The sequence below is a fragment of the Simochromis diagramma genome, unplaced genomic scaffold (assembly GCF_900408965.1).
Source record: "Simochromis diagramma unplaced genomic scaffold, fSimDia1.1 OVJJ01000603.1, whole genome shotgun sequence".
NCBI lineage: Eukaryota > Metazoa > Chordata > Actinopteri > Cichliformes > Cichlidae > Simochromis > Simochromis diagramma.
This window is the reverse complement of record NW_024387414.1, coordinates 22,491,652-22,509,619: the sequence shown is the minus strand read 5'-3', so window position 1 is coordinate 22,509,619 and position 17,968 is coordinate 22,491,652. Positions and strand designations below refer to the sequence as shown.

At 39.0% G+C, this 17,968-nt stretch overlaps 1 protein-coding gene across 5 annotated transcripts in view; it reads right to left on the bottom strand.

Annotated features, from left to right (window-relative positions):
• Nucleotides 1-17,968, bottom strand: part of LOC120721315 (ephrin type-A receptor 6-like) — an 80,874-nt gene that overhangs the window by 3,926 nt on the left and 58,980 nt on the right. For 3 of the 5 annotated variants that reach the window (XM_040011556.1, XM_040011557.1, XM_040011559.1), the window contains 9 exons: nucleotides 11,476-11,600; nucleotides 10,972-11,134; nucleotides 8,732-8,837; nucleotides 5,708-5,778; nucleotides 2,008-2,133; nucleotides 1,051-1,430; nucleotides 745-954; nucleotides 497-646; nucleotides 145-338 (listed from right to left, as the gene is read on the bottom strand). In XM_040011556.1, the coding sequence (XP_039867490.1) occupies nucleotides 145-338; nucleotides 497-646; nucleotides 745-954; nucleotides 1,051-1,430; nucleotides 2,008-2,133; nucleotides 5,708-5,778; nucleotides 8,732-8,837; nucleotides 10,972-11,134; nucleotides 11,476-11,600 (1,525 nt within the window). Of the gene's footprint in view, nucleotides 1-144; nucleotides 339-496; nucleotides 647-744; nucleotides 955-1,050; nucleotides 1,431-2,007; nucleotides 2,134-5,707; nucleotides 5,779-8,731; nucleotides 8,838-10,971; nucleotides 11,135-11,475; nucleotides 11,601-17,968 lie in introns of those variants that run through there. The other 2 variants (XM_040011558.1, XM_040011561.1) reach the window with 2 other exon arrangements.

Here is a 17,968-nt window from a genome sequence, read left to right as displayed (position 1 = left end):
AACTGTACTCAAGACCAGGAAAAATGAATTTGCCTTATTTTCAGTGCAGAACAGCTCCATATTTTCCAGATTCTACACTATCTTAGTGTCTGTATATACTGTATATAAACAATGGAAACAGTCTCTGCGTTATCCGATACTTACCTCTGAACATCATTGGCTAGATTCAGCAGCCCACTGGGATTAATTATGAGTTTGTCGAGGAACGACAGCACATCACTGAAGTGTGGGCGCTGGCTGTATTCCTTTTGCCAGCAGTGTAGCATGAGCTGATGCAGCGTCACAGGACAGCCCATTGGTGCTGGTAGACGATAGCCTTCTTCAATAGATAAAATGACCTGAGATGAATGTCAGTAAACATACTGTTGAATCTCAAATAAAACAATGATTCATTCATTTGTTTAAAGAGTTACACTCCTCATACAAGAGACAGAATTGCAAGAAATTGAATGAAGTGTTGACTATACTGAGGAGTTTAGAGCGAAAAGCAACTTACGTCTTGATTGGACATCTCCCAGTAGGGCCTCTCTCCATATGACATCACTTCCCACATGACAATGCCATAGCTCCATACATCACTAGCTGAGGAAAACTTTCCATAAGCAATTGCCTCTGGTGCTGTCCAGCGTATTGGTATCTTTCCTCCCTAACGCAAAATAGAAACACAGGATCCTCTTGTTAGGGCGATATTCAGACTTCAGTATCATTATTGATGCTGTAAAATCTTCCAGGAGCTGCACTCACTGTAGCTGTGTAGGCTGCTTCGGTGTCATCTTCAAGAACTCTGGACATGCCAAAATCGGAGACCTTACACACCAAGTTTTCATCAACCAAGATGTTGCGAGCAGCTAGGTCTCGGTGAACATAACCCATTTCTGAAAGATAGGTCATACCAACTGCGATGCCCCGCAGCATGCCAACCAGCTGGAGCACTGTGAACTGACCATCACGTGCCTGAGGTGGTATTAAGACAGAGAGGGTACAAACAGCGTGTGAAGAAGACAATCTTCAGGAATGCACCATACCAGTGTGAACATGCATTCCCCTTACCCGGAGGAAAGAGTCCAGTGCTCCATTTTCCATGTACTCCACCACTATCATTATTGGTCTGCCTGAGGAAAAGGAGAAGGACTTGATTTGACAGCTCAACGGAAAGAAAAGAGACCCAACTGCAAAAATGCAAAAAACAGCAACCAAAAAAACCCAAAACAAGAAACGGAAGTCAAGCTGTGTAAAGAGCTTACTCTTAGTGACCACTCCCTCCAGCCTGATGATGTTGGGGTTGTTAAACTGCCCCATGATCGAGGCCTCACGCAAAAAGTCTCGTCTCTGTTGGTCTATATAACCACCCTTAAGGGTCTTTATTGCCACAGAGATGTCCATCCTGCCTGGTACACGCAAACGGCCACTGCAGACTTCTCCAAATTCACCTACAAAACGCAGTAGATTTCCTTTCACTTACATAATAAAACATATTCAAAGTAAAAACTAGAAAACAGATTAAATGCTGGGTATTGTTCCTGAATCCTTACTCTAAAGTGAAAACGACAGACGAAATAAAAATGAACATGACTCAGATAGACATGCAGCCTAATCACTGGAGGAGATATATGAAATTCATCACCACTAGGCCTACTGCACAGTTAGTTGTCTGACATATTTAAAACCATGCAACTGCACATGGGTTCCACCAGATGGAGCTCATATTACAGAAACCCCTGAAAGGGGGCACCTTCATAATTACTCAGGGGTTTATAAGCCGACACAATCTGTTCAAATTAATGAACCATCAAACACCATTATTCAAAGCCTGCAGCGTTAGCATCTCTAAGGTCCAATACTAATATGCTTCAGCATTTCTTTTTATATAGCAGACAAACATTACTGGCAAGTTTTGCAAATGCCTACGTATCACTTTCTTGGAAAAAACACCCAGGTTGAAGTCCGATTTCATCCGTTTCATCCGATGAATTGTCACGACTTACTGATTTGTATTAGTTGTTTTACCTGCGCCTATCACCCTCTCGATGCATATGTAAGAGGGGTTTATCTCTTTGGCAAATTCCTCCACAGCCTGAGTGGGGTCTTCATATGTATCTGGATCCACATAGGTCTTTATTCCAGAAAATGGGACTAGAAGAGAAACAGACAATATAATGTATTATTTTATGTATATTGTGGAGTAGCACATAAAAGTTAGAAATGAGGTTGAACTGCTTTGATACATGAGTACAAGTAGGATAAAGTTCTTACACATTTCTCCACAACAAGGACACACAACCAGACAGAGAGAACAGTGTTAAACACATGTGCTCAGAAGAGATTGTTAAAGGGTTTTTAAACGCAAACTGAACTAAAGATGAATTCTGCCCAGGAAAAAAATGATAATTTTTATTGATTGAGTGAATGATTGATTTTTACACATAAGGTATGGAAATTCTCATATCTAACATTATCTAATCAGGTCCAGGAGGGTATAAAAGATCTCTTAACTTTGTCTCAGACTGAGACGTTGAATGATAGGTTATTTGATTATGAAATTCTCATCCTGCATGACTTGCATGAGAAAACTTTCTTCCCAAACAGGTATTAGTTTTATCAACCAGAGTGCATATTTTCTTAATCTATTCAAAACCTGAAGCATTTGCAAGCATAAAGTCATTATCTGGCTTCTCTAAGCCTGCAGGATATTCTGTTATACTGAAGCCAGACTGTGCAAGAGAAGGTGATTCTTTATTCAACTGTGTTAGTCCATAATTGGTCGACTATTTGCTTCTTGTATATTGTGAGGTTTTTCTGTTATTTTGTCAAGGGATGGAAAAGGGGGCAGGAAAAGAGAAAGAAAGAGCTGGAAAAAAAATTCCCCAGAGCAGTATAAAAAGACATTGCAGACAGTTAGAATTCTGCATCTTCCTCTCTGGCTGAGGCTGGGGATGCTGCTGCAGTGGTGTGCATTATGACTGGCACGAATGATAACTGGAAGTTGTCCGTGGTACACCTCAAGCAGATGAGCTTGGGACTAAATGTACTTTATAGCTGCGTCAGCTTGTGTTGTGGAAGCTTGAAGGCTTCGTCTACCCACCTCTGTCTCCAGGGTGTCTAAGCTCAGCTCTATAATAGAACAAGCCTTTTCCACCAGTTTGTTGAGCCTGGTGGCATCCCCCCACCTGGGTGATGGCTCCCAAGCACACACGAGCAAAGAACAAATAGCACAGAAAAAACTGGTGCGACTCATATAGATTTCATTCTACTGGATAGAAAGAAATGACTCATAAAAGTACATATGTATCAGCAAGGCCATTGTTACTGTTTGGCATAAAATAAAATTAGACTCATTCTTAAATAAGCTGCTGAAAAAAATCTCTGTCCAACTTCCAGCACCATCAAGGAAAAGACTCAGAGAGCAGTATTAGCACAGCAGATGACTGAAATAATTATCAAATGTGGACACAAGCACCAAAATATGAGTGTTTGTTCCTCTTCAAAATCCCATTAGCCACTTAAATTTTCAAAATGTTCCACTTTGGCCATCCTTTGCATTTTATGAAAAAACATTTTTCACTACAGAATGTCATATAACTGATCAATTTTGGAAGTTTTACACTTAATTTTGAATTATTTTAACAAGTCAGATGTGTTACTTGAAAACTTCCTCAGAGCTGGTTTGTTTGAAGTAAAACAAGATAACTGCAGATACACATAATATGTTACATGCTGCTCCAGTGGTCCAGTAACAGTGCTGTCCAGCTTGACGGATTACCCTTTTACTCATACATACAACTAGATTCAGATATTTAACATTCATCTGGTGCCAATGAGTGAATTTTATGAATTCAGTGCATGAAGGCTTCTTTACCCTTGGCTCAGCTCTCTCACACTGGCGCACTCTGTCATCAACGTTTTTAACGGCTTATTTTTTCACCGGCTAACACAGAGAGATAATCATGTACCGCCACACCAGCAGACACTTTAGAATCACCCGATAACCTGACAAGCATGTCCTTGGACTGGTTCAGGCCTGGAACCCTCATGCTGTGAGGTGACTGGCGGCACCACAGCGGTGTTGTACTGAGTAAGTCCTGTAACTAATCTGACTGTCGTAAGTTCATTAGTGTTTTATCCTTTCCCAGCTTAGTCTATGGTAAACTGACTGCAATTATTAGAGTGCTTTATTACTCTCACCTAACACTCAAAGTACAGCATGAGCTCCATCCATAAATGCATTTTTAACATTAACATGCAAACCTAGATGGATGCTTCAGAGGATTCAGAACAAACACGCAGTATTAATCACAGTAAGTAAGTGATCATAAAAGAGTATATGTACCAACTTTAGTTCTCATATCACCTGTAAACAATTTCCCTGTAATTTCATTTACCTGCTGCACTATAGAGAAGAACCAGATTAGTTACCTGCACACAAACAGTAGCAGTGCACACTTAGAGATGGGCCTTGTGTCCAAAGGACAAGGAAATGGTATGTCAGCATGTTACAATATTTTCCTCACAGTCTTTAATGCTCTTCTCGATCAATAAAAAAAATCCCCAATCAAACACACACAGGTAAAATTGTTAGATTTGTGTCGAGAGCCAAACTTGTTTCCCTGCAGGCCTCAAATCGGATCCTACAAGAGCTCTCACTGAATTGCCTAAGTAAAACACAGGGCACAATAATACGTCCTCCCTATGGGGCAATCTATAACCCTGTTTTTATCTGTAATTGTAGCACCACTGTAATTATTAACTGGAACAGCAAGTTTTGTCAAAAAACCAATAGTGGGTTTCTGGCAAACTGTGAGTGATTTAGCACAGAAAATAGGCCCAATCTGTGTGACAAAAGCCCAAACATAGTGAGAGGGGACTTGAAATGGATTTTTAAGAGTCAAAATCTCACCAATAGCATGCTCAATGGTGAGCCAGACAGAGGGATTTCTTTTTGTATTTTGTAAGACGATGCAATGTGTGTGTTTACTCAAAGTATTAAAACGACAAAAACAAGGAACATTGGCGCTGCAGGTTAATCTTCTGCTTTCTGGATTACTGACTGACATTAGAGTTTTAAAAATATATTTTAGAGTCCACATATGTGTATACCTGGATTTGTAGTTATTGGTGCAGGACATTTTAACTGTAAAAAACTTCTTTTAATAAGTACAGTTAACCTAATATTTGCCCTATATTGGCTGGATATCTGACTCTTACCTGAATATAAATTTAAAAGTAACATTGCTTTTTAAGATTACTTGCAGTTTTCATTTTTTTTTGCCTCAATCAGTTCTTTTAAAAGGCTATTTGGCTTTGATCTTTTTTCATTGCACACTAACATCTGCCTAATGTAGGTTTGAACAAGCTCCAAATCCAAATCAATCCACCCTATCTACCAGCACGTGGATGGACTGTAATGAACCAGTGTCTTTAAATGCATCCTTTTGGGCTTATTTTGTTTTTGAGCCATAACAGGAATTACAAAGAATTGAACTGTAATAACTGAGTTTCATTCAACAGAAAATAAGAGAGTCCATAAATTCTGCTCATGACAATATAAAAAATGCATAATGCATAAGAATTGTTGCTCTAAGGCAAACAGTGACCACGCTTTGTATAACTTCTTGCAAAACTAAAGTCCTGGGAATTACAACAAATGTTGCCGCACTCATCTTACCTGTGTGAAATCCCACATTAAATACAGACACACACAGACACCCACCGTGTCCACTGTGAAAGCGTGTCCTCCTCTTCTCCTCAGATTTCATCCGAGCTTTGATGTACCCCTGACACCTGCACATGTAAGCCAGATTAACACAACAGTTAAAGATCTGAATGAAAATGCTAAATGAAGGTAAATTAGTTTACATTATCAACATGAAGCATGACTATTTTTTCTTTTTTGCCATTTGGCTTCTCTCTGTGATCCCACATAATCTGCCTTTTGGTTTACAAAAAAATTCTATTTGAAAACCGACATTATGCCATTATGTTCTTTTCTATCACTCGTTTTAAGAGCAATTTTTGCTCTTTCCTTGATTTAGATCTTTTTTTCTTCTTCTTTTCTTCCATTTTAGTATTCAGATCCCCACATGTTCAAACTTTCAAGGCTCCACAGATTCGGACTCAATTGACAATCAAGCACTTGTATTCAGCAAAAAGAACAATTTAGATCCTCTTTGCAAAAACTACCCAAGAAGAAGACTGCTCTTTAAAAATGTCATCATAGGATTGCATTTTTCTGAAATGTTGCACTTTATTTACACACTTTACAAGTCACTTACACAAGATAATACTTTATTGATATTTGGGTGCAGGTAAACCTGGTTCAAAGACAATGAGATAATGAATTCACACACTGCGACTCTTCTGGATTGGTATTGTTCACACTTCACACATAAAAAAGCTGCAACTATATATGAAAATCATCTCTGCAGAACAGTATAACAGGTTTAAAGCAGACATCTGGTTACCTCTGCAAAATTTTTATTGCCAGTTACAGTTCTGCAAATTGTCCAGAAAAATGGGGAATAGGTGGATGAGTTTACTGACAAATATATAGGAATACAGTCTATAATAAGAAATCTTAGATTTTATGATTCTAAAAAGCTTGAAAATGAATATTTGGTATGACCATCTTTATTCTTCAACACAGCCTGAACTTTCTTGTAATTTCTTTAAGTAGTCTTCAGGAGTAGCTCTTTGGGCATCTGGAAGGACATTGAAAGCTCTACTTTGGATGCTGGCTGTCTTTTGTTCTGTTCAAAATGTTCAGTACTGTTGAGGTCTGGACTCTGGAAAGGTAATTCCATGATTGATTATGTTTCATTCTCTGTGTTTTTTTTTAAATCCGGGTCTGTTTTTACTGGATTTCTGCTGAGGCTTCAGTTAACAGTAGATGGATCAACTGAAGGGCGAGATGCATCTCTATGGTCACGTGTCAGGTCTGTGCCGGATTTTATTTTTCATATTTCTTAAGGACTTTCAGATATTATTGACCTGCTGTAGTTTTCTATTAAAGGGTTTTGAGGAAGTGCCAGGAAATGCCAAGTTTTCAACTAACAGTCTTTGCAAAAATACATTGTTATGCCTTTCAAACTGTGTTAACGTTGACATTCTTCAAAGATTCAATAAAATAAAAAGATACTGGCAGCTGCCACTGCTAACCTCTTGGCCTCCTAGTCAATGCACATGTTGTCTAAGTATAAAAATCCTAGTTTACCTTCCTCTTGAGTTATTGCATTCAGAAAATTTTCAGAAAAGTTGACCTCTGACCTTGGTCTTGAGGTCACTGAAATTCAAACTTGTCTGAGACTTTTAGTAGATGGACCCATGGTATGAATTTAAAAAACCTGTTTCCTTCTTCTCACCAACCAGCCTGCCCAGTCAGGTGATGACAATGATGCATCAGTGTTTTACAGCTGAAGGCTAAATTGAGAACAAATGAGTTTTTGTGACAGAATAACAAAAGTAGTTAAGAAAAAAATCTAAGATTGGTTCTTTGCTAAGTTTTCTGTTATATGTAGAGACAACCATGGTTCATCTCTTGAGTCAGGTGACTTTTTCCTTGAATGACTCATAGGTCAGTGTTAAGTGGCCTATCCCTCAAGCTCCTAATACATACACCTATAGCAGGGCTGGGGAACTCCAGGCCTCAAGGGCCGGATGCAAGTAACATCCTGGGTCAACACACCTGATCAGTTCATTACCAGCCCTCTGTCGAACTTCAAGACATGTTGAGGAGGTAATGTAGGCATTTGAATCAGCTTTGTTGGATCACGAACACATCTAAAACCTGCAGGACACCGGCCCTCGAGGCCTGGAGTTCCCCACCCCTGACCTATAGCATCAATTTGAAAATATTACATCATCTTGTTCTTGAGTTATTGCATTCACAAGATCTGCAGAGAACTTGACCTATGACCCTCTGACCATTAAACCTACTATTATTAGATGCACCTATAGTGTCAATTTGAAACAACAATAATTTCCAAACATTACTCTGGAAATGCTCAGGTACAAGGAATGAATTGAAAATGAGTAAAAAAGCAGTGAGTGCCCAAAGAGATAAGAGACTTTCAGGATGTCTGGAGAACTATTGCTCACCAGCACTTTAAAAAATTACAAGCCAGTCTGGATTCTTGGCAAAAAAAGAAACACTGTATTTACTGTATATACCTTAACTACATTTCAGGTGCAAACAAAGATAAAAGTAAACAAAGTAACAATGTTGGTGGCTCATTTCCCATACAGAGTCATTTTAACATAGATAGTGATGTCATCCTTTTTTCAGCTTTTTTGTAGACTGGAGTTTAGATATGTTCAGCTTAATGTAATGTTTGCAAATTGTGTAATCAAAGATTATCATTCGGTTTGTATCACAATTAAGTCAGAATCCAGACAGAGTATCCACATTTTCTGGCCATTTTTCATTGTTTATTAATAAGTGCCACTAATGGTAAAAACGCTGTGAACCAGAGGCAGACTGAAGACAACTTTGTGAGCCAACCTGGGGAGGTTAATGGAATGAAGAAAACTGCTGGTACATGCATTACATGCTGAGTAATTAGGCAGAAAATTGGTTCAGCCATTTGTAAAATAAGGGTGTCTGCTTGGTGGCAAAAAAGGAGTCCATTAACAGACTTCTGGTTGTGGCCTCACTCTGGAGATTATGAGAGAAAAAGGTGTGTGTGTGTGTGTGTGTGTCTGTGTGCGTGTGCACACAAAAAAACAGGGGATGTCTTACCGTCCAGTGATTAAAAGGAAGAGGGTAAGGATGACCAAAAGGGAAAAACCTCCTACAGATGCTGTGACAACCACCAGAACTTGACCCTGATCAGCAATATCAGGATCTGAGGAAAGTGAGAACAAAGTGACGGTGAAAACGGCGGAAAGATCATTCATCTGAATATTAAGAACTCTCCCTCCCAGACTTGATACCAGAGGAAGGACAAACTGCTTTGCGACACAAAATGTACTGAACAGACCGACTGTGGTTTCTCTGTTACTAATTTAAAACAGTATCCATGTTTATACCCAATGAAAAGAAACGATCCAGGCATTTTGTAAGTTTCCTCTGTAAAAGATTAGTTGTCTCTCCTGAAATGAAAAAGCCTATTTAAAGTTATTGTTGTGATTTGAATTGATTGGCTTCTGTTTTGACATTTGATTTGTTCTGACTAGGTTATTATAATCTTAATCTAAAAGAGTGAGATGTGCATGATGCGGCTGGATTGCAAGGAATTCATCATATTGGATGGAAAATTCAGCTGTACATTGAAAATATTATTATTATTTTTTTATCAATTGCATGTGAGTGGCAGTCATTGATATTTATTTCTCCATGAATGTCTTAAATGCACTTTCCAGGACTCAGTGCGGTCCTGTGAAAAAACTAAGTACACTCTTTCGTAGGATTTAAGAGGGTAAGCAGCTGTCAGATGCTGCTAAGAAAATGCACTTTAACTAGGGGTCACCAGGAGGAGTAGTCACCTCCATAAAAGGAGAAGTTTAGGCATTTTGCAGGTTTGGAGCATTCAGGTGAGTTAACATAATGTCACAATCTTCCAAAGAGTGAACGTCCCAGACAGTCAGCCCAAGGTCAGAGTGCACAATGTCAAAGGAATTGTGAAATCCTAAGGGCTACATCTCAGATGCTACAGGTCTCAGTTGTCATGTTAGATGTTAAAGTTTAGGACATTACAATCAGAAAAAGACTGAACAAGTGTATCGTGTTTGAAAGGGATGACAAGAAAAAGTTTCTTCTCCCTAATAGGTTTGCAAAGCTGCATCCAAACATACATACTACAAGGCTTCTGGAACAAAGTCCTTTTGACAGACCAGACCAGGGTGGAGATGTTTGGCCATAATGCACAGCATCATGTTTGAAGACAATCCAACAGACCATGGCATGGTGGTGGAGGGGTGATGATTTGGGCTAGTTGCAAAGCCACATAACCTGGCCATCTAGCAGTCATCATACAAATTCCTCTGTATAACATCATATTCTTGCAACAGGGCAATGATCTCAAGCACATCAGCAAATCTGGGGCCTTAACATAGCTGTGCAAAAATGAATGCTTGCAAACCTCAATGAACTAAAACAACATTGCAAAGAAGAGTGTGCAGAAAATTCCTCCACAACAATATGAGAGACTGATAAAATCACACAGAAAACAATTAGTTCAAGTTACTGGTGCTAAAGGTGGTTCTACAAGCTACTGAATCATGACGAGTACTTATTTTTTCACAGGACTGCACAAGAAACAAAAAACTGTTTAATCACATCTGCCTTTAAACAAAATTTCTCTTCCACTGCAAAAAAACATCCTGTTATTTTTTTTCCGGTGTTCATCTTGCATCCATTGTCAGTATCAGCTTGGTGATATATATTTGGTTAATAATAAGAAGTAGCAGGAGACAGGGACATTTCCTTTACTGACATGTAAATGTTTCATTTCACATATATTAAACATTTACTTGTGGATAACTTTTCTTACATTTCTGCAACAGTTATTGTAAAATTAAAGTAAACGTGAACTGTGCGACTTATGAGTTGCACTATATAATGTCAACAGACTTATATCAAATTCACTCTTATAGTGAAATGTGAGAATATTCAAGTGAATATGTACACATTCATCATCTAAAGGGTGCCATACATGCTTAAACAGACCATCAGAACTGGGAACTTATGGAAGCTTATAAGCACTTAAATAAATGGCTCATGCCTCAATAAGCCCTGATGAGTTTCAGTGACTCGTAGCAAAGAATGATCATAAAACGTCTCCAAGGATTATATAGAGTTGGTAATCGACAGTGATGGCTCAACATCTGTGGCTTTCCAACTCCCTTTCTCTCTTGTGCATTGTTTTAAAACATACTCCAAATCCATCTGGAACAACAAATCTGCCTGATTATCAGTGCCGTTCCTCCCTAACACATACAAACCACAACTCCCAAGTGCCCCATCCCTTGCAATCATACCCTCAGCTGCTGTTGTAAACTCAAAGTTGGGGCTGTATGCTGTGTAGCCAGCAGCAGTACGAGCGCGCACATGGAAAACATAAACAGTCGAGGGTCTGAGGCCCGTCACCACAACACTGGGGGCTTTGGTCCGTGTTGATGAGTAGCTCAGCTGCTCTTGCTCCTAGAAAAGCAGAAACAGATTGCCAAACATGATAAACAAAGCCACATTATGGCACAAGAGATAAACGTGTTTTTGCATAAACCCATTATCACAGCAATGTCTTAACAGAAGACATCATTTCTGTCCTATTAACTATCAGAGCAGATGGTGAACAAAGCAGGGATAATGACACATTATGGATGCTCTACACTTATGTTTGGCTTTCTCAATTATTCACTGTGGTGCATTCTAGAGCAACGGCAATAAAAAACGCTTTTGCCTCAAAGAGAATTACACATTGTACATAAACATAGTCTGAGAGAAGAAGAAGAACGTCATTCAATATGACAAAAAGGGTTTACCTTCTCATAATATTTCACTTCATAATCCACTATGTCTGAGGGTGGCTTTTCCACTTCTGACCAAGAGAGGGCGATGCTGTTTTGAGAGGCCCAGTCCTTCCTGACTACACCCACCAGAGCAGGACCTGAGGGTAAAGTGAAAGAGTGCAGGGTTTTGAGTCAGCTGTGATAAGAAAGCTGTGAGAACAACAGCGCTTCAAAGCTTGAAAATGATGTATTTTTACATGACTGGCATTTGTTGATAAGAAGTGTCTGTATCCATCACCGTGTTTCTACAATCAACAAAAAATACTTGACTTATTTGACTGACTTTCTTCCAATTGGTTGGCTTATTGAAAAGTGTCTTTATCAAAAGGGTGAACCTGTAAACACATTAACACTTTGGGAAGCATAAGCAAGCAAAAAAACACAATAAACAATATGTTTCTAGCACATCTGGGGGACCGAGAGTCGCCTGGCCAAGAAGCCCAGTAGACTGAGGAAACAAGTGATTCAGGCCATTTCCTGCTCTAGCCTCTGCGGTGAACTCTGAAATATATTCACTGAATTTAGAGTCGGTACTGCAAAAGGGATTTCAAAAGTGTCTTCAGTCATCAGAGAAAAGATATAAGCATCAAAGAACCAGTTGTACGGCTGCAATTGCAAATGAAAAGCTAAATAAACATCTGAAGCTGAACTTATGTACATCCTCGCTCTGCAGTTTGTAGTAGACAATCTCAGGTAAAATAGCTGTTGTGAAATATCACAAGTAGGGCAGAGAAATGCATTCGGCATCACAGGAATACCCAAGATAAAAGTAAGACAGGGAAAAAAGGAAACATTTTTATTGTCCAGCTCCTGTGTAATGTTCAGTCTCAGAGAGACATTTTTGTCACAGAAACCACTAGACCTACACCAACTGTTTATCATGTTTGTCATTATTGCTGAGTTTTGGGGGAATATTTTACACAAGGCTGCTGAGGACATCATAAAATCACCTAGCAGAGAGTCAAATATTTACCATCAATTATTCATAAAGCCTCTGCTTCAACACAATATGATTTGGCAAACTAACAGATCCAGTCCCCCCTGTTGCTGTGCGTGCTGTTTGAGAGATCATTGTTGGAATACAAATTCAGGAGCAGATTGATGTCATAAATTGTCCTCATGCTCAGAGAAGCAGATAACCTATTCTATACCGAAGTCCACAGACTGGATGCGGCACTTCACAAAAAGGTGACATGTCCCTATAGCGAGTCGGATGCATTGGGGTGCAGAGGCAACTCTTACATCTTGTTAAGAAGCCAAAACGTTCTAGCAGGAGCTCAGCCCAGACACAACGCTTCACAGTCCAGCGGCTCAACCACTTGTATTTATTTTTGCAAAAAGAAAAATGGTGCACACATGAAACATGGTGTTTGATGCTGACTCCTGCAAAAATGCACACTCTGGGTGACAAATATGCAACATGCACACATCTTCAGACTCAAAGTGGTTTAAAAATGTATTTCTGTGTGAGACTGTAACTTCAGATGACTGTATTCTTCTGTGATACAGATACTCCAAAATATATCCATGTCAGAAATTTTTAAAATATAATGTTGTTATAATATAATCTTGTTATGAAGATGCCATAAAGCTAAAACTATCATAAAACTAAAGAAATGGGGGTCCACACAAAAAAATCACCTGCCAGCTGGTGGAATCTTTTCTGTGACATTTTAATCAGGTAAATGTGTGACTGTAAAAATGCATTTAAACGAGAGTTGTCTGCGTAAATGTCGAGGTTGCAATTGAGAAAGATGTTTTTCAGTTGGCTTTAGTGTAATTGAGCAGATCTTTACTATATGCATAACCCACTTAGGGGATAAAACTTTGTGAGCATCGTGTTACTAGAAGGGATTTCTGTTTGCAGCATACTGTACTGTATAAATTTATGCCTTTACTCTGTGAGAGAACTTGAGCTCGATTTTTTATTTTTTTTTATTTTCTCTAAATCTCTAGAAACCTTCTGAGCACTTATGGAAGAAGTTATTTTAGGTTCAGCACAAATCAGTCTGCTGCTCAGACACCTTCTGCTATGGATGAGTGACTCAAAGAGAACAATTATGGTCATTACAGTTTAATCACAAGTCACAAGGCAAACGATAATTGACGATTGAGCTTACTCTATAAGCTCTAGTTGGTTTATTGGCAACATGTAAAAATAGGTTAACCCTCAACTTCAAATGCTCAAAGAAATAAAGAAAGGACATGGGGGAAGAAGAGGGAGAGGGAGAGAGAGAGCAAGTGAGCAGGAAAAGCTGTAAAGAAATCCCATGGGGTTGCATCTCCCCAGCATCTGAGCATATAAATAGAAGTCAGTCTTATTCCCAGAGCAAAGGAGGATGAAAACTGAAGAGAATCCACTGGAGGAAAAAGGAGAAACAGCGAAGTAAGAGAGAGAGAGAATCTTCTGAATCAGGACACAACATGCATGGATTCGGCATGTGAGAACTTTGTGTGACCTGTTGTTTTTGCCTTACAAAAAGAAATCATTATGATGAAGGCAGTAACAGAGGTAAATCTTTGTTTTTTTGTCTGTTTCTTGTTTCAGGCGGATCAACAGTAAGACATCTGCGGTATGGCGTAAAATCAAAAATCGACTGCCAGAGAAAAGAGCATGGAACAGACAGGACTTCTAATGTACAGTAATTCGAAGCTTTGCAAAGCTTTGCACAGGACTCTGTGCAGTCCTGTGCAAAACTAAGAGCACCCTTACTGCTTCCATAAGAATTCACAGGGTAAGTAGCTAATGTGAGCACCTCTATAGCAGCAGACGTTTTAGCAGTTTCTCTGGTTTGGAGCATTTCATTGTGTTAACACAATCCCAGGAGGGAATGTCCAAGCAAATTCATGCCAAGTTCAGACTGTGCAATGCTCAGAGAAACTGCAAAGAAACCCAAGAGATACATCTTAGACTCTACAGGCCTTTGTTAGCATGTTAATGGCTAAATTTCATGAGACTACAATAAAAAAGAATCCCACAAAAGAATAAGCTTGCTCTGTTTGGAAGGGCTGCAAAGTTTGCAAAGTTGCATCTGATTAAACCACAAGACTTCTGGAAAAATATCCTTTTTACAGATGAGACCAAAGTGGGGGGGGATGTTTGGCAGTAATGCACATTGGTGCATTTGAGCCAATCACGACATATCAGCACAAACTACTAATGCCAATTGTCAAGCACGGGGGTGGAGAAGTGATGATTTGGGCTTGTTTTGCAGCAACAGAACCTGGGCACCTTGAGGTCATTTGACCATGAACTCCTTTGTATGCCCAAGTACTCTAGAGTCAAATGTGAATCTGTCTGACAGCTAAAGTTTAGCCCAAACTGGGTGATGTAACAGGACAATGATCCCAAGCACAGCAGCAAAACTACAACAGAATGACTGAAATAGAAGAGAATTGAATAGTGAATCAAGGCGGTGCAATGGCCCAGTCAAACGTTAACCTGACTGAAGTGCTGCGGTGGAAACCCAAGAGAGCTGTGCATAAATGTTGAAGTGAAAAGTGGACCTACCCTCCTCCACATTGATGTGAAAGACTGATAGAGTCACACAGAAAATGATTACTTTTAGTTATTGGTGCTAAAGGTGGATCTACAAGGTACTGAATGATGGGGTGTGATTAGTTTTTCACAGGACTGCATAAAATCCTATGAAAAATTCATTTTTCATGTCTTCAACATTCTTTCCACGCTCCTTAAAAAAAAGGTAAATTAAACTATTGATTGATATTAGCGTTTTAACACCTCGGATATAGGTGCCGTAAAATTTGGTGAAACAGTCTCATTCTTGGTGAAAAGCTCCACTGAAATCAAATTTTGAATGAATTTATAACATTTTTATTGACATTGTGCCCTTTGGAAAATTTGTCAGCTATAGTCAGATAGAATTGTTTTAACCACCACTGAAAGCTGTTAGTGATTTCTTATTAATAAGTAATCTTCGGGATTTAAAAACTACTATGATGAAGACAAGTCATTCAGTCTGGAATGAACTAAACAACAATGTGCAAAAATCTTAGGTGACTTCATAATTTAAACCAGAAGTTATTTGATTTCAATTATTTCAGCAAAGGTTCAGTGCATCATTCAATCTCGCATTCTGATAACGGTTTGATTCAATTTGATATATAATTCAATACAAGTGATTCTTCTGTGCTGTGATTCTGCAGTCTAAATTTTGACAGGCTTAACAGATAACATGTTCCGCCTCTGCTCGGCTTTCTTTTTTTATGTACGGTTTACTATTAACCCAGAGTGGGTCTATATTTGTGGCTGTCCACAAATATTGTAGGTGGACATTTTTAATCTGTGCACCGAACACCTTACACAAATATGCAGTGACTTTCTGTGTGCCTCCTCGCAGAATACTGCAGTGAACTTTGTGGGAGGCATCTTCAGTGAGAAATCCTCTGCTGAGCATCAACTACAGCAAGCTCAGAGCAGAGTGCAGTTCACTCTACATAAATACAGAGATCATCGTGCTCGCTCTGCAACGCATTGCTGCCTTTAGAGGTGAGAGGACAACAGCTGATGACTTTGACCTGTGCAGTGAAACCAACTATGGAGCAGAGAATGCAAAAATAGTCATTGAGATGAGCAACTGAGACACCATGACATTGAAAAAATACCCCTCAGAACAACAGCGTGACAATTAATTAACCAAATATCTCCACAATATCTCATCTGAGTCAATGAAAACTATTCTATTTAAAGATAAAGTGGCACCTTAACCAGGCATTTAACTTTTCAAGGTTAAATAAGCACCCTAGGAACTGAGAAGAGAAACGATTACTAATTCTGATTAATAGCTTTAACATATTAGCAGCATAATGAGTCATTAATAAACAATTTACCAATGATGGAAGGGTAACAGAAAATATATTGCTACTTTCCTCTCACTACATAATCCAGTTAATTTTTTCATTCTGCTTTTAATTGTCTATTATTCCATAATTGCCATAATATCACAATCAATTATTCGAATCACCTTGCAGCATCTGTCTTAACTGGTAATGAGACTGTCCATCCACAGTCTCGCCCCCCCCAAAAAAAGCTTAAGCAGACAGCATTTTTCATTCCATGAACATCCCACCTTAGTTGAATTTATTTTAAACCTATGCAGCGGTTTGAAGAGTTTAACATGATTTTCAATTTTTCTTTTTTAAACATCACCAAAAAAGAGCTTCCTGGAATATTTTTCCTTAATGCACAGCTAACTCATACATACACCGACAGCCCCTTTGTTAGTTACAAAGTAACCAACATGGCAGCAACTCAGCACATTTAGGTGTGAAGACATGGTCATGACGACCTTTTGAAGTTCAAACTGAGCATCAGAATGAAGAAAGGCAGTAAAGTATCTTTTATCTTTGGCATGGTTGTTGGTGCCAGATGGGCTGCATGAGTGTTTCAGAAACTGCTGATGTGATGGGATTTTCCCACACAACCGTTTACAGAGAAGAACCATTTAAAGAGAAAACATCCAGAGCGCAGCAGTTATCTGGACCAAAATGACTTGCTGATGCCAGAGGTCAGATGAGACTCATCGGACTGCTTTGAACTGATAGGAAACAGTAACAGTAACATGCAACAGAAACCAAATAACCAGTTGTTATAAGCATACGGCCATGTCTGAATGGAAAAGACACTGAATCTTGAAGCAGATGGGCTACAGCAGCAGAAGACCATGCAGCATGCCACTCCTGTCAATTACAAACATGAAACCGAGGCTTCAATTCACACCGGCTCACCAAATATTAGAAGACAGGAAAACTGTTGCCTGGCCTGGTGTATCCATTTCTGCTGTGACAATTAGATGGTACAGTAAGGATTTGGTATAAACTTTGACAAAACATAAATACATCCTGCCTTGTAGCTACATCAGAAGCTTAGGCTGCTGGTGGTGTAATGGTGTGGGGGATATTTTCTTGGTGTACCGAGTAATGTTGCTGACCGTGTCCTCATCATAAATACACAACTGACAAATCTCAAGCTAAAAATAGACCAAAAATCCCAGAGGATCACCTTCCAGCACCTTATTGAATATAAACCATGAAGAATTAAGGCACTTCTGAAGGCAAAAGCACTTCCAACACACTATTATTAAGGGGACCCTACTAAAGTGGCTTATATTAAATGTCACATGTTCATTTAAATTTGCATAATAAACTCCATGTGATGCTGAGAATCAGCTGCTGACTCAAGCAAACGTGTCATTGCACAGATTCAATAATTCAATCTTTTAGTGAATATATTTCTTATTTTTAAAACTTTGCCCATTTGTCATGTAAAATATGCAGAACAGGATCACTTTTATTTATCCAAACCACAACAAAGAAACTGCTGTAATCTCCGTAACAGAGCTACGGTGTATGTGTTGTACCAATCAACAATCAAAGAAAAGTGAGTATTTCTGGTTTCTTTTCAGAGGAGTAATATAAGAAAATGCAGATGAAATAACAGGAACGA